The 15,526-nt window shown below is 47.0% G+C and overlaps 1 protein-coding gene across 5 annotated transcripts in view; it reads right to left on the bottom strand.

Annotated features, from left to right (window-relative positions):
- The window catches only part of CC2D2B (coiled-coil and C2 domain containing 2B), a 148,018-nt gene that overhangs the window by 38,330 nt on the left and 94,162 nt on the right, over window positions 1-15,526 (bottom strand). For all 5 annotated transcript variants that reach the window (XR_012905635.1, XM_075935191.1, XM_075935190.1 and 2 more), the window contains 2 exons: window positions 6,477-6,647; window positions 3,994-4,093 (listed from right to left, as the gene is read on the bottom strand). Coding sequence is in view for 4 of the 5 variants with exons in the window: in XM_075935191.1 (XP_075791306.1) it covers window positions 3,994-4,093; window positions 6,477-6,647 (271 nt within the window). In the remaining variant the exon portion in view is untranslated. The remainder of the gene's footprint in view (window positions 1-3,993; window positions 4,094-6,476; window positions 6,648-15,526) is intronic.

The raw sequence follows: 15,526 nt of genomic DNA, 5'->3' as shown, positions 1-15,526 counted from the left end.
TGTACCCACACCAGGCATTACAAAGTTTGGAGCACCAAACTGCCCCAAATGTTATGGTGCCCTATACAGCTGGGTGCTGCATATGGGCTCTGATCAACCCCAGCCACCCCATTCTATAGTCTGTACACAGCCTCTGTTCATCAGGTAGTGGCGAACAGCCAGAGCATGAGCTGGAGGACTCAAAGGGTAGCTACACATCCAATGGCTGGTGAGAAGTGGTGGTTTTCCCTTCAAAGAGCCACTTCTCTCTGACTGCATGTGGCTGCCTTCTGCACCTCCAGAGTGTGCTGGCCTGTGCTTGTGCCGCTCGCTGCCACCTGTGCATCCCACCTGCTCCCCTGAGGCGGCAGGTAAGCTATTCTCCCTGCCCTGTTCCAAGATTGTTAACTCTCCCAGAGTCCAGCCTGTCCAATTCATTTGGCAACCCTAGCTCCTCCCCACCACAGCTCCCTCCACACATCCTCCCTTTCAGAGCAGCCATTCCTCCCAGGGTGGGTGGGATATGGTACTGGGCTGCATTGGTAGGGATGGACCTGTGAGGAACCTGAATTGGACACAGCACCAGTGCTCCCTGTAAGCTGAGTACCTTGACAGCCACCCAGGAGAGTTTCATACGCTGCCCTGCTGATTAGCAGAGTGCCCTCAGCTAGTAGCATGTGTATCTACTGGTGATGCACATCCACTCATGCCTCAGTGTACATAACAAAATTTATTCCACATGTGGATGGAAAAAAATTAGAAGGAACATTACACAGCACTCCAACTGAGGCCTCACAAAGACCAAGTATATCAGACAATTACTTCCTGTGTCTTACATAATTCCTGTTAAACACACCCCAGAGTAATATTAGTCTTTTTTGCAACTGCATCATATTGTTGGCTCATATTCTATTTGTGATCCACAATAACCCACAGATTCTTCTCAGCATTACTCCCAAGTTATTCTCCTTTTTATTGTTGTACATTTGATTTTTTTTCTTCCTAAATATAGTACTTAGCACTTGTCTTTGTTGAATGTAATCTTGTTGATTTCATATCTTCTCTTGACATTAATGCTCTATGAGACTTAGGAAAGGTCAGATTTTGATTGATAAATGTCAGTAAATGTCAATTTCACCATACACCCAGAAGCCAGTGAAAAACTGTTTCTATCAGTAATATAATTTTAAAGGTAGACAAAGAAAAATGTTGCTTAAGAACTTAGAGTTTGATTTAAGGATACTTTGTACATTTTGACATGTGATGTTAATAGTGTGTGTTTAAGGGTTTTAAAAACTTATTTTTTTATTCCCAGTCCCTGTTATTAAATAATTATTGTCTAACCCACCATAAATTTGCACACTTGTTAAAATTTAAACAGTAAAAATAAAAAAATTACCTAAAACTCATAATTTTGCAGAGGTGTGAAAATTTAAATGGATGCAAATAAAAAAGACTTAAAATAAATATCAACATTAGCCATTAAAATTACTTAAAAAAAAGTTTAATACTGTCAAACCTAGCTATATAGTAGGGAAAGGCTAAGATAACAGCAAAAGGGAGACTGTAGTTACCTGCAAGGCAAATAGCAACTCAGAAAATACTATTCATTAAAGTCCAGTTCCATGATAACACAAGGAAGTTAACCAGAATATTTACTCAGTATATTACTGACTGATAAATGATACATCTGGTCAAGCACAATTTATTTTTAGATAACAGTTGCTCAGTAAATATAATGATACCCTCCTGAAAGATGATCCTTATCTCTAGAATTTATATTAAGATATGATTCCATCTCTTATGATATACTAACAGAGCCCTATGTTCTACAAGATTCAAAGTTTCCCAAATACAGTTTAATTTGCATTGTCTTCTAAGATTTCTGAAAATTAGTTTTTATTAATATCAATTTAAATTTAGAGTCATCATTATACATCATAGAATCATAGAATCATAGAATAATAGGACTGGAAGGGACCTCGAGAGGTCATCGAGTCCAGCCCCCCGCCCTCAAGGCAGGATCAAGCTCCGTCTACACCATCCCTGACAGATGTCTATCTAACCTGTTCTTAAATATCTCCAGAGAGGGAGATTCCACCACCTCCCTTGGCAATTTATTCCAATATTTGACCACCCTGACAGTTAGGAATTTTTTCCTAATGTCCAATCTAAACCTCCCCTGCTGCACTTTAAGCCCATTACTCATTGTCCTGTCCTCAGAAACCAAGAGGAACAAATTTTCTCCTTCCTCCTTGTGACTCCCTTTTAGATATTTGAAAACCGCTATCATGTCCCCCCTTAATCTTCTTTTTTCCAAACTAAACAAGCCCAGTTCATGAAGCCTGGCTTCATAGGTCATGTTCTCTAGAACTTTAATCATTCTTGTCGTTCTTCTCTGTACCCTTTCCAATTTCTCCACATCTTTCTTGAAATGTGGCGCCCAGAACTGGACACAGTACTCCAGCTGAGGCCTAACTAGTGCAGAGTAGAGCGGCAGAATGACTTCAGTAGGGTCCAACCTCTGGCCCTAGACTAAAGGTTCACGAAACCCATACTGATGTTTGTAGAAAGGAAAAATGCACACTGTAAATTGTGGCTGAGACTTTTAAAGGAGCCTAAGGAGATAAGGAGCCTAATTCATACTGAATTCCAGTGGATTTGGGTGTTTAACTTTCTTGGGCTTTAAAAATTCTAAACTACAGCCCTGAAAAGTTAGTGTGAAGAAAAAATATGTTTCATTCTTAATAGAAAATGTGTTCTCTGAGTTGTGTCCTAAAACTTTTAAATTGCAGTTTGAACTGATCCTATGGTGATAAAGAGGCAGTAGGAGGCACATAGAGCTCTATCCCTTCCCTACTGCAATTGCTTAACAGTTCCCTTGATGGCAACCTGCTTCATCACAGGAGGAAGAGAACAATTATGTCTATGTCATTTGCCTGCTTTCCTACTGGATTATGGGATACACAGGGAGGGCAGGACAGGAATTCAACAGGCACTGTCTAAGCCCAGTTTGACATTGGGGGCAATGTCAAACTAAGGTATGCAACGCAGACTAGCTGAAGTTGATATACTGTATTTTAGTTAAAGTTACAGTGGTGTCTCCACTGTAGGAGGTCAACAGGAGAATCTCCCATCAACTCCCCTTACTCTTCTCATTCTGGTGGAGTGCTGGAGTTCACAGGAGCACGATCAGCAGTTGATTTATTGGGTCTTTACCAGACCCTCTAAATCGACCCCCAGGAGATCAATCCTTGCAGCACCAATCTCCTGGTAATTTTAGACAAGACCTTTGTCTCAGCATTGATTAGTCTGTTTTAGGAAGTTATAGTACCCCTAGCCTTTCCAAACAATAGCCAGACCACAATGCATTCTTATCACTCTTCCTCCCAACCCCACATGCACCCTTTCCTAATCCTGAAATGTCCCTTAAACAGTGACTGCAGGAAAGAAGGCACAAAAGCCATGTATGATTTCTCTATGCTGCTGGAGACTAACCCATGTTGGGGTAATCGCCAGCATTGGAGCTGCAGATGGTTTTTGCTCCCTTTAGACTAAGCAGAATAGAACAGAGACCTGTAAAAAATTTTGATGAGGCCCTTGACCTTTTTGAAATAATGTTCAGTTCTCAGGCTAAAAAGGTTATAAGTGCATTCTGAGACATTAGTATAAACATACATATTTAACTATAATAATTAAATTGAAATCCCTCAAAATACCAGAGGATGTGAAGCAAAACCTGGCTGTGACAGAACAAAATGTTGGAGATCTTTTTAAAGAACAGAAACAAATTTTTAAATGGCAGAGCGAATTTTGTTCCAAATCAATATATTGTTGAGGGATCATTTAAATAAGTATCTATACAGAAGATGTGATTACAATAAAGAAAGTAAAACTTTGCCCTCTTACTCATTGTCAAAATATAGACTGAAGCCTTTGTCATGCCTTTTAAACAATACAAAATGATTCACTCTGTAGGGTTTTTGGGTTGTTTCAGTAATTTAAGTTATTTACCTCACTTAGATCAGATGTGAATGATGATTTGCCTGATAGCACATGTCTATTCTGGAACAGCCGATTAATTGTATATGCTGGTGAATGAACACCTGCTGGTCTGCAGATACAAAACAGGAATGAATATACATTTCAACCAGCTTTTCTTTTTAATCTGCAATTACTTGTATTAGTTCATTATTTACAGAAGCTATGGATAATATTTACTATTTGCAGATACTATAAATACTTATGAAGAACATCTAATAAAATCAGTTATTCAAATCTAAACACAAATCACTAAAATGAACAAAAGTCTAACACTGTGGGCCAATTCATTGTTCCATTTCTGTATCAGAGGCAGCAGCATGGAAGACAGGCAGCTCCCCAGGAGCTGGTGCTTGTAGGGAGCCTGCTTAAAAGCTGGTTTCCCACGAGCACCAGTTCCCACCCATTCTCCTCCCCCAGGCTCATCAGTTAACTGTTTAAAAATGTACACTATCGGGGGAGGGGTGCAAGTGAGACCTGGTGCTCATGGGAAGTCTGCTTTTAAGCAAACTTCTTACAAGCACTGGCTCCTGAGGAGCTACCTGTCTCCCATGGTGCTAGCTCTGATACAAGTCAACACTATCACATCCCTAACTTTAACCTCAATTCCAGGGGCTTCTTAAGCATTTGAAAATTCTGTTTTTGCAGATCATTCAGAAATTAGCTGACAGACGCACTGTATCTAATTCCTATATAAAGAAAATACACACACACACACACACACACCACCACCACCACCATTTAGAGCTATTATATTCACTATTATATAATTCATGACTTAAAGAATTACATTTAAGTATGAGAGAGAAATAAAATTATGTAATGCACAGTCCAGTCAAAAAAAGAAAACAACGGTCCTATTATCCTTAATAAATTCTGAAAGAATAAAAGTATGGAGATTATATGCATTGCACATTTTGACAGGAAATAGGAAGAAATAACAAAAACAATAATAAAAGTGTGTTTGAAACAGAGAGAGAGAGAGAGAGAAACTCTGTGTGTGCCTGTGCCTGTCTCTTTAAGATGAATTTACTCAGTACAGGACAGGCCCCAAGTCTCCCTCCTGAACCAGTGGCACCAGCACAGACAGGCTCCCTGTCCCACAACCCCTGCTCAGCAGAGCCCCACTAGGGGACAGACACCTCTAGCATCAGGCAAGCTCCCCCCTCACTGCACGAAGGATGTTAAGAAGCAGGTAATTGACTGATCATGTGGTCACTACAATTTGTATCAACTAAACACTTAGTTGATAAGGAAAGAAGCAAGCCGGAGCTATCCCCACTGCAGCTTTGCAGTTTAAATGTAGTAGAAGACAGGCACATGAACAGCCCATCTCCTACTACATTTAAACTGCAGACCTGCAACAGGGTTAGGTCCTGAACCAGGTGTGAGCTGGAACTGAGCAGTCCCGGGTCCTGGACCATTGATCCTCTGCATTTTAAATGTAATAAGAGCCATCAAGCTCTTGCTACATTTAAAATACAGAGCCGCAGCGGGGGTAGATCCAGGGCCCAGCACGAACCGGGACTGAATGGTCCCAGCTCACACCAGGTTCTGGACCATTGCACCTCTGCCTCCCTTGGGCTCGCCCCACACCATGGAGACAGTGGTGGAGACTCTCACATAAATTCCTCTGCAGGATTGGACATCCATACATGGGCAGGGTGCAGAACTTGGTAGACTGCTGTGCAAATGGCACAGCATTCTGACTCAACCTTGTAGAAGTTTTCTGGACAAATTATTACTGATTCTAATGTGATTTTACATCATCCTCCAAAGTATATGGCCTGACCTGCTATATGAATTCCTGTGTTCCTGATCAGAATGCAAAAAACTGCATTTCTGGGGGGGTGGAAACCTCTATATTTATGCATTACTAACTACAATGTAGCCCTGCATTCTGGTTAAATGAAATAATTCTATGTCAATACAAGCAGCACTAAATACATAACAATTTGGATGCAGTTTTTAGAAGAGATCCAGGCCCTTTGTGAAGCATAATATTGAAGCACAAGTTCTTCCAACTATCTGAGCAAAATGGCCATTTTTGTATCGCCTCCATTCCTGATACAACTGATTTTGTAAAAGAAAAATTTTTGTTGGCTAACACGACTCCTCCTTTATCCATCCTGGTTTACATTAGTAAATGAAAACTACTTAGCATTTCATAAAATTATCAATAGCATACTGTTCTTTACAGATATCATACAGCCATCATTAGAGTTAAATAACTAACCAACTCCTCTAATTTGCACTTCTGGTTAGTTACGTGTTTCTTCTTTAAAGTGAGATATAGAAAAATTTGGGAATATTCTTGCAAGGGAAATGGTAGAAACTAAATTCCACAAAACTCTAGGAAAGATTAATTAGAGAACACTCCTGTGTAATGGAGAGGATGTACCAAATTCCCTAATAGACCGTTACCATCCTTAACTTCTGTTTCCATGGTTTCCTACCTAGTAACTGCTGAATTTCTTGAAGGAATATTATAAGCTCTCAGAACTCTGATAAGAAGTTTAACATCTCCATCAGAGACAGTCTGTGCTGGAACTTTTTTCCTCTCTTTTCTTTGCGGCTTTAAATGTCTTCTAGGTTCACCTAGCTTAAATACTGCATTCCGCAATTGGCTAGATAAAGTTGAAAATATTTTAATCAGCTTTATATATAAACATCTTCCTTTAATATAATATACACGATTAAAAAATGGAAACTTTGTTACCTAAAGAGCTTTATTCTATGAAGGTACGTCTACACAGCACCCTTAGCTTGAAATAAGCTCCTCAATTTGAACTATGCAAATTTCATAGCTTATTTTACGTTTATTTTGAGATAGTCTATTTACAAATTTGTTTACACAGCACCAAATTTTGAAATAGACTGCTAGTCCAACAAGTCCCTTAATCCTGGAGGAACAAGGTTTACCAGGACGTCAGAATAGCATGCCTATTATTTCAAAAAGTATTTCAAAATAAAGGGCACGCTGTCAAGACATGGAATACGCTATTTTGGGATACCAGAAGTATGCTGAAATAGCACCGCAGTGTAGATGTACCCGAATTACTGTCTTCTTTCTCGAAATTCACCTGGAAAACATTTAGAAACTACAGTGAAGTGTGCAATACAACCGTCCTATAGTCAGAGATGTAAGACAAAGAATTTTCACTCTTCCCTAAAATGAGTAATATTGATCGTAGTGTTTAATAGTGCTGATGAGCAGATGACAACTTTACAGATTTCCTTTAAAGTGCCTGATCGCCTTTGTACTCAGCTTGCTACTATGGAAAGTGTTGAGTAGGTTCTGATATCTTCTGTAATCAAAGCTAAGTATGTTTCAGTGATACAGAACTTAATCTATCTAACTATAGAGATTTGGAAGCTTTCAAGTTATGATGATTACAGTACAAGAAAATTAACTAAGATGATATTTTTCAGAGCTAGTGCCTATCAGTGCAAATGAATGGCTTATCATATCTTTTAGCACTATCAGCGTATCCCAGATAAGGAAGATAGGTCTAAGTCAGTGGTCCCCAACGTGGTGCCCGCGGGCGCCATAGCGCCTGCCGAGCGATTTTTGTGCGCCCATTGAATAATCTGGGCCAGCCCCGCCCCCGGGGCATGTGGCACATGCGCAGTGCCAGCCCTGGGCATGTGGGGCATGGGTGGCCCCTGCCCTGGGGTCATGGCACATGCCGGTGCTGGCCCCGGATGCCTGGCGCATGGGTGGCCCCTTGCCTGGGGTCGCAGCACATGCCGGTGCCAGTCCCAGGCACCTGGTGCATGGGCGGCCCCTTGCCCGGGGGCTGCAGCACATGCCAGTGCCAGTACCGGGCACCTGGTGCATGGGGGCGGCCCCTGCCCTGGGGTTATGGCACATTCTAGTGTCGGCCCCAGGAGCATGGCGCATGGGCGGCCCCTACCCTGGGGTCACAGCACATGCCAGTGCCAGCCCCGGGCACGTGGCGCATGTGCTGGCCCCGCCCCCAGGTGTGCAGCATGTGAGCTGCCCCGCCCCCGGACATGCAGTGCGTGAGCGGCCCCACCCTCGCCCCCCCCGGCAGCCCCAAAAGGTTGGGAACCACTGGTCTAAGTGTTGGTTTAAGTAGATATACTGTATTAAAGAACCTTGATACCAATGAATGATCTACCAGAGATTTGGATGCACCTATGTTTGCAACACTATGTAGTCCCCTTACCAAAGGTGCCTCTGCTTATTTTTTGGGAAGACCCTGTGTGCTGCAATCCAGCCTCACAGACTACAATTCCCATGAGCCCTTGGGAAAAAGGAAGGAAGTGACTCTTGTGTAGGAGATGGGGGTCTCTCCATGTGTATGAGAAGAGAGGCCTAGCTAGCAGTCTGGGACTCTGCCCTTGGATTTTGGAACAGAAGAGGAGCCAGGCTGCTGTGGAGGAGTTTGATCCAGTCCAGGGGCTGTTAGAGTGCAGCTACAGATTGGGACTAGATGCCCTTGGAACTGGGATCTAGCAGGCTGCTTCCGATAGGCACAGCATGAGACTGTAAGTAATTGGGCATTTTTGGGAAAGTGCTGCCTGGGACAGAGCTGCTGCCTAGCTAGGACCCTCATACACACTGCCTACAGAGAATCTCCATTACAGCTGTAGTTCTTCAAGCACGCCCACGCAAGCAAGAGTCTGGGCTCTAAGTCCAGGGGTGTGCACACTCTGGGGTGGGATCAATATTGGCGGTGCAAATGCTAGCTATATAAGTTCCAATTATTGTTGTGCACTTTGTTAATGTTATTCATTGTTAATCTGTTAAACCCTGTTTATTTAAGTTAAGTAAAGATTGTTTATTTTAACGTAATCTATTAGATGTATATGATTTGTAGTTGTTCTGGAATTAGATCCAGATTATTGCTGGAATGAGTTTATTCCTGGAGGCTCTCAAGGCACACCAGTAAGTGTGTACAAGGCCAGCCAGGTGGAGGCACCGCCATTGTACATTCTTTATGAGCAAGGGACTGCAGCAAGGAAGTGGATAGGTTTTCCCCAACCAAACAACATCATCACTGGGGTACTCAGGATCTCCTTTAATGTCAAGACCATCAGGCACCCTGGCACACCTGTGAGTGTGACCTGCTCCCGAGTAACCCGGGGAGGAAAAAGGGGGTTACATTTTGGAGGCACCACTGGGATTTAGGGGCAGCTGTCCGGTTGTGGAGATGCCAATGGAGAGCAGAGAGGTCTGGGGGTAGGGAGACCACCCAATGGGCAGAAGCTGAGGACTGAATGGTTTCCCGTTAATGGGGCACCAGGGGTAGATGCTTGCCTGACCGGGATTCCAGAGAGACAGTTCTTTGGATTGGCACAAGGGAGCTCCCTGCAGCAACTCTGCCATAGAGGAACCGCCTGGCAGGGTCCTGCTAAGCCTCCGCACTAGCCTGGCTGCCTTTTTTCCCAGCGGGGGGCTCAGCATTTCAGGGGGTTTCCCTGATCGATGATGGAAATGGGCTCCTGCTTGGGGAGGTACTGGGGGTCCCTGCTGACGCTAATGCTGGAGGCTTTGCTGAGCAGGAGCAAGGCGGGCAAAGGGTTGGCCACCTCAGTGTAGGTGCCGGGAATGGCGCTGATGAGCACGCTGGAGTTCTTCATCCAGGCGCCCTGCTCATCGTTGCGCAGGAAGTCAGGGAAAATGACCAAGGGAGGGGTGGAGCCCAGGCAGGAGGTGACGCTGCTGCCTGCACTCTGGCCCACACGCTGGGACTTGGAGAGGACCGTGGTGAGGGCCACCTTGCCACTGGTGTGCACCGGTGTCAGGATAGGCATGGGCGGGGTCTTTCAGTGGCTGGGTGGCAGCAGCTTCTGGTGGTTGGATTTGGAGGACAGATCAAGAGGCATCTTACTGCATTCTGGGAAGGAAACCATCTCACACTCCAGCTGGGGGGAGGGGACTTGAAGAGGGAAAGAGAAGTGGTGACCCCTTGAGCGAGCTGCTCTGGGGCACCCGAGGCCTTGGTGTGCAGGCCAGTACCTGGGGCGGGCATTTCACTCCCACAGGACACTTCCAGGGAAGTCTGGCTGGAGGAAAGCAAAGAGCCCTCCATGGATGGGGAAGGGCCATCCACAGTGGCAGCGGCTGGAGTGCTGCTCCCACCTGCAGGAGAAGGGCAGCTCAGCTGGTTCGCCTCCACAGACACGCCTTTGGAATCTGCAGCCAAGGGCTGGGCCACGGAGACGGTGTAGGGGTACTAGCGTAGCTCTGGAGGGGCAAGAATGCCTGGCAGAGGGTGTGTCTAGACTACATGCCTCCTTCGACGGAGGCATGTAGATTAGCCAGATCGGAAGAGGGAAATGAAGCCGCGATTAAAATAATCGCGGCTTCATTTAAATTTAAATGGCTGCCCCGATCTGCTGATCAGCTGTTTGTCGGCAGATCGGGGGAGTCTGGACGCGATGCCCCGACAAAGAAGCCTTTCTTCATCGACACAGGTAAGCCTCGTGAAACCAGGCTTACCTGTGTCGATGAAGAAAGGCTTCTTTGTCGGGGCATCGCGTCCAGACTCCCCCGATCTGCCGACAAACAGCTGATCAGCAGATCGGGGCAGCCATTTAAATTTAAATGAAGCCGCGATTATTTTAATCGCGGCTTCATTTCCCTCTTCCGATCTGGCTAATCTACATGCCTCCGTCGAAGGAGGCATGTAGTCTAGACACACCCAGAATGTGCTCCTACAGGTAGGAGGGAAGGACAGGGAGAGCCAGGGTGGAGGGGACTCCAAGGGGGCTCGGAAGAGTAGCTACACTAAGCAGCTGCCCATAGCTGGAGGGTGGGATGTACACCAGGGGCTGGCTTGGGGCCAGAACCGCCCTGTTGAGGAGCCTCTGCCCCCAGCCACTGCAGTGGAGGCAGCACAGGGGCAGAGGCTCCTCAACAGGGTCAGCCCTGGAGGTGCCGCTACCATGGCCACACATTCTGGGTCTGGCCCCAGAGGCTGGAGGTGTCGCTGCCACAGTGCCTCTGGGCCAGCCTGTGACTGCTGGCCCAGGAGGCAGACCTCATGGCTGCGGCAGTGGCACCTCTGGCCTCCAGGGTGGCATGGCCACGGTGCGTTGGGGTCAGCTCTGGACCGTGTGGCCATGACAGAAGTGTCTCTGACCTCTGGGACCACATGGCCATGGCAGCAAGGCCTCCCTCCGGGGTGGCCGGGACAGCGTGGCTGCAGCTGTTGCTGCAAGGGAGCACGAAGCCAGGTCTCCGTGGCTAGGCAGAGCACGGCCAAGGCACAGCAATGTGAGGTGCAGAATGCAGCAACTGGCTGGCTGAGCAACGGGCAGAGTAAGGAGCTGGAACAGAAGCAAGAGGAGGAGCCAAAGAAAGAGGAAACCAAAGCAAGTGAGATGGCTGAGTGTGCCAAGACTCCAAGCCTGGTGGGCAGCCTTTCTCAGAACCTGCAAACTGCCTATTTCTCCGCCATCTCCAATGTGAAGAGCGTTCCCTGTGCTGTCTGGGGGACAGCTAGGGAGCTGCTCCAGCTCATCCCCCACAAGGAAGCTTCCACAGCCAGAGAAAAAGTGGGTACTTAAGGGGATGCCCTACACCGCATTACTGGGAGCATGGTGGAGACTTTGTCCCTTTATGTGCCATTCCCCAGGCTGGCAGTGAAGAAAAAGGTGACGGTGGGGGAGAATGAGCCCGCCCTGAGCTGTACCACAGTCAGGAGGACTCCAGGCCTGTGGTTTCCCCATCCCTGGAGGCAAAATTTAACCCCCTTTTTCCTCTCTGGGTTACTCAGGAGCAGGTCACACTCACAGGTGTGCCAGGGCGCCTGATGGTACCCCAGTGGGGTGATGTTGTTTGGCTGCTAGCAAGGCCTCTCTTCTCATGCACATGGAGAGACCCCCATCTCCCACACAAGAGTCACTCATGTCAGGAGAGAAAGGAAAGTATAGAAAAGCAGCTTCTAATATCTGTGAGACTGGTGTGATCTGCTTCCCAGGTCTATAAAAGCCTTGCCTTTGGTTTAATCTTAATGGAGTTAAGTACACCTCTCTTGAAATCACCCAAACACTTCAAAGTATAGGAAGTGAGAAACTGAGAAGAGCTCAGCAGGTGGTCTCATTTGGAGAATGAAGCCACAGAAAGTTTAGTATCCTAAAGGAATGGAGGAAATGGGGGAACTTCTCTCACTATTGTCCCCAAATCTTCTTTAAATGCTAAGATTACAATGGGTAATATGGGGATACTGAACAGCTGTGCTGTGTCTAGACTGGCCAGTTTTTCCGGAAAATCAGATGCTTTTCTGGAAAAACTTGCCAGCTGTCTACACTGTCCGCTTGAATTTCCGCAAAAGCACTGACTTCCTACTGTAAGAAATCAGTGCTTTTTGCGGAAATACTATGGAAAAGTTTTGCACAAAAGGGCCAGTGTAGACAGCTCAGATTTGTTTTGTGCAAAAAAGCCCCGATCGCGAAAATGGCGATCAGGGCTTTTTTGCACAAAAGCGCGTCTAGATTGGCCACAGACGCTTTTCCACAAAAAGTGCTTTTGCAGAAAAGCGTCCGTGCCAATCTAGACGCTCTATTCCAAAAAAAGAGAGTTACTCAGCCTGTGCAGTAATGTCTGTTCTTCGAGATGTGTGTCCCCGTGGGTGCTCCACTCGAGGTGCTGGGTCTGTCCCGGTGCCGCAAAATGGAGAAACTTCCATAGCAGTAGCCCTGCCAGCCCGCGCATGCGCTCCTGTTGCCTCGCGCCGTTCACGCCGTTACAGCTGAGCGCGGGCCGGCTCGTTAGTTTCCTCCCAACCGGAAGCATCTGAAAGAGATAAACAGAAGCTCTGAAGCAGGGAGGAGGATGGGTCATGGAGCACCCACGGGGACACACATCTTGAAGAACAGACGTTACTGCACAGGATGAGTAACTCTCTCTTCTTCGTCGAGTAGTGTCCCCGAGGATGCTCCACTCGAGGTGAGTACATAGCAGTGGTCCAGCACTATTGGCGTGCTTCGGACTTATGATCTCTGTGCTTTGGCCAAGACTGCTTGCGCCACCGCTGAATCATTCCTCAATATTTTCGCAAGAGCATAATGCTTGGCAAAGGTAAGAGAGGATGACCAGGTTGCTGCACGGCATATGTCGTGTAAGGGTACCCCTCTATGGTACGTAGTAGATGCGGCCATGCCTCTGGTGGAATGAGCGCGAGGTCATCTTGGCAAGGATTTGTGCCATAGGGCATAACTACGTGAGATACAGGAAGTGATCATATTGGAAATACGTTGTGTGGAGAGCTGTTGACCTTTGGAGCGCTCCGCCGTAGCTATAAAAAGGCGCCAAGACTTCCTGAAGGCGCGTGTTCTATGCAGGTAGAAGGCCAGTGCTCGTCTAACATCGAGGGTATATAAACGTGAGTCTTCTGGCAAGGAATGAGGCTTCGGATAGAATGTTGGCAGACTTATGGGCTCGTTTATATGGAAGGGAGAATTTATCTTCGGAAGCAAGGGGGGGATGAACACGAAGCAGAACCCCTTGTTCAGAAAATAAAGTGTATGGTGGATTGGCTAAAAGAGCTGCCAACTCACTAACCCGACGTGCTGACGTGATTGCTAGAAGGAATGACACTTCCATTGTGAGCATGCGCAGGTCGCAAGTTGCTAACGGTTCAAAGGGGGGCGAGTTAGTGCATCCAGTACCAAAGATAAGTCCCACAGCTCTGGAGGGATTGTGAAGGTCGGATATAGGTTATCAAGTCCCTTTAGGAATCTTTTAACTAACAGGTGACCAAACAGCGAATGTCCGTCGATGTGCGGGCGGAAGGCCGAGATTGCTGCCAAGTGCACTTTCAACGAAGCATTTGCTAAGCCCTCCGTCTTCAGATGGACGATGTAGTCCAAAGTATGCTGCACCGGTAAAGAAAGAGGGTCAAAGTCCCTTTCCAGACACCACGCTTGGAACCGGTACCATTTGTAGGTGTAGGCCTTGCGAGTGCTATGGCGTCTGCTATTCATCAGTACATGTTTCACTTCCTGAGAGCGTGTCATTTCCGGTGGCTGAAACCAGTTAGGAGCCATGCCGTAAGATGCATGCGATCGATGCTCGGATACAGCATCGAACCGTGCCGTTGAGACAGTAAGTTGGGCCTCAGTGGAAGTCATTGTGGCTGAGCAACCGACATTCTGGACAATTGTGTCAGCCAAGTCTGTCGAGGCCAATAGGGTGCTATGAAGATCACTGTTGCGCCCTCCGTCGCTATCTTCTCCAGTGCCCTCGGAATGAGAGGAAGAGGCGGAAACGCGTAGAGAAGTTGGTGAGAGCCCCAACTGAGCAGAAGAGCATCCCCCAGGCAATTCTTTCCGGTACCCGCCCGTGAACAATACTGATGACACTTTTTGTTGTGATGAGTGGAAAAGAGGTCTATACTCGGGAACCCCCAGAGATGGAAGAGACCGTGAACCACCTCGTTGTGTAACTCCCACTCATGCTGAGTAAGGAAGTGTCTGCTCAGGGCGTCGGCAATGGTATTGTCCTTGCCCGGGAGGTACGATGCGGTGAGGGTTATACCGTGATGGATTGCCCAGTTCCACAGCCGTATGGCCTCCGCGCAAAGGGATGGTGAACGCGCCCCGCCTTGTCTGTTGATATAGTACACCGTGCATATATTGTCGGTGAGAATGTGGACTGCAAGACCTCGGATCCTCTGAAGGAAGTGTCTGCATGCGTTGAATACAGCCCGCAGTTCGAGGAGGTTTATGTGTTGCAGGGACTCCTGTGTCGTCCAGAGCCCTTGAACTCGATGTTCCTGCAGATGTGCCCCCCATCTGATCAAAGAAGCATCCGTTGTGATCTGTACCGTGGGCCTCCGTGCGTGGAATGGTACAGCTGATAACAAATTTTTGGGGTTGACCCACCATGCTAGTGAAGTCTTGACGTGTCCGGGAATGGACACTGTCTTGCTCACAGCGTGTACCCCTGGCGTGTACACCTTGAACAGCCAATGCTGGAGACTGCGTAGGTGAAGTCTCGCATGTGGCACCACATATGTGGTGGCAGCCATGTGCCCCAGCAATTTTAGACAAGTGAGTATGCTGGGAGCAATTGAGACAGTCTGCACCAAATCCTGGATCAACTGGAGTCTTGCTGTAGGTAAGTACACTCTTGCATTCTGTGCATCGAGTCTCGCGCCGATAAATTCCAAGTCCTGACTTGGTGTTAGGGACGATTTGCCGAAATTGATTATAAGGCCCAACGTCTCGAACACTGTTGTGGTGATGGTCACTGCCCATGCCGCCTCTTGGTGAGTAGGGGCCTTTAGTAGACAATCGTCGAGATACGGGAAGATCGTAATATTGAGGCGTCAGAGGTAGGCAGCTACCACCGCCAGGGTTTTGGAAAACACCCGTGATGCTGCTGACAGACCGAAGGGTAAGACGCAGTATTGGTAATGGTCTGTGCCCACTACGAAACAAAGGAATCGCCTGTGGGCTGGGTGAATTGCTATGTGGAAATAGGCGTCCTGTAAGTCGAGGGACGCAAACCAATCCCCTTGTGGAGAGC

This window comes from Pelodiscus sinensis, chromosome 8, assembly GCF_049634645.1.
Source record: "Pelodiscus sinensis isolate JC-2024 chromosome 8, ASM4963464v1, whole genome shotgun sequence".
NCBI lineage: Eukaryota > Metazoa > Chordata > Testudines > Trionychidae > Pelodiscus > Pelodiscus sinensis.
The sequence above is the reverse complement of the archived record's forward strand: the minus strand, read 5'-3'. Positions and strand labels throughout refer to the sequence as shown.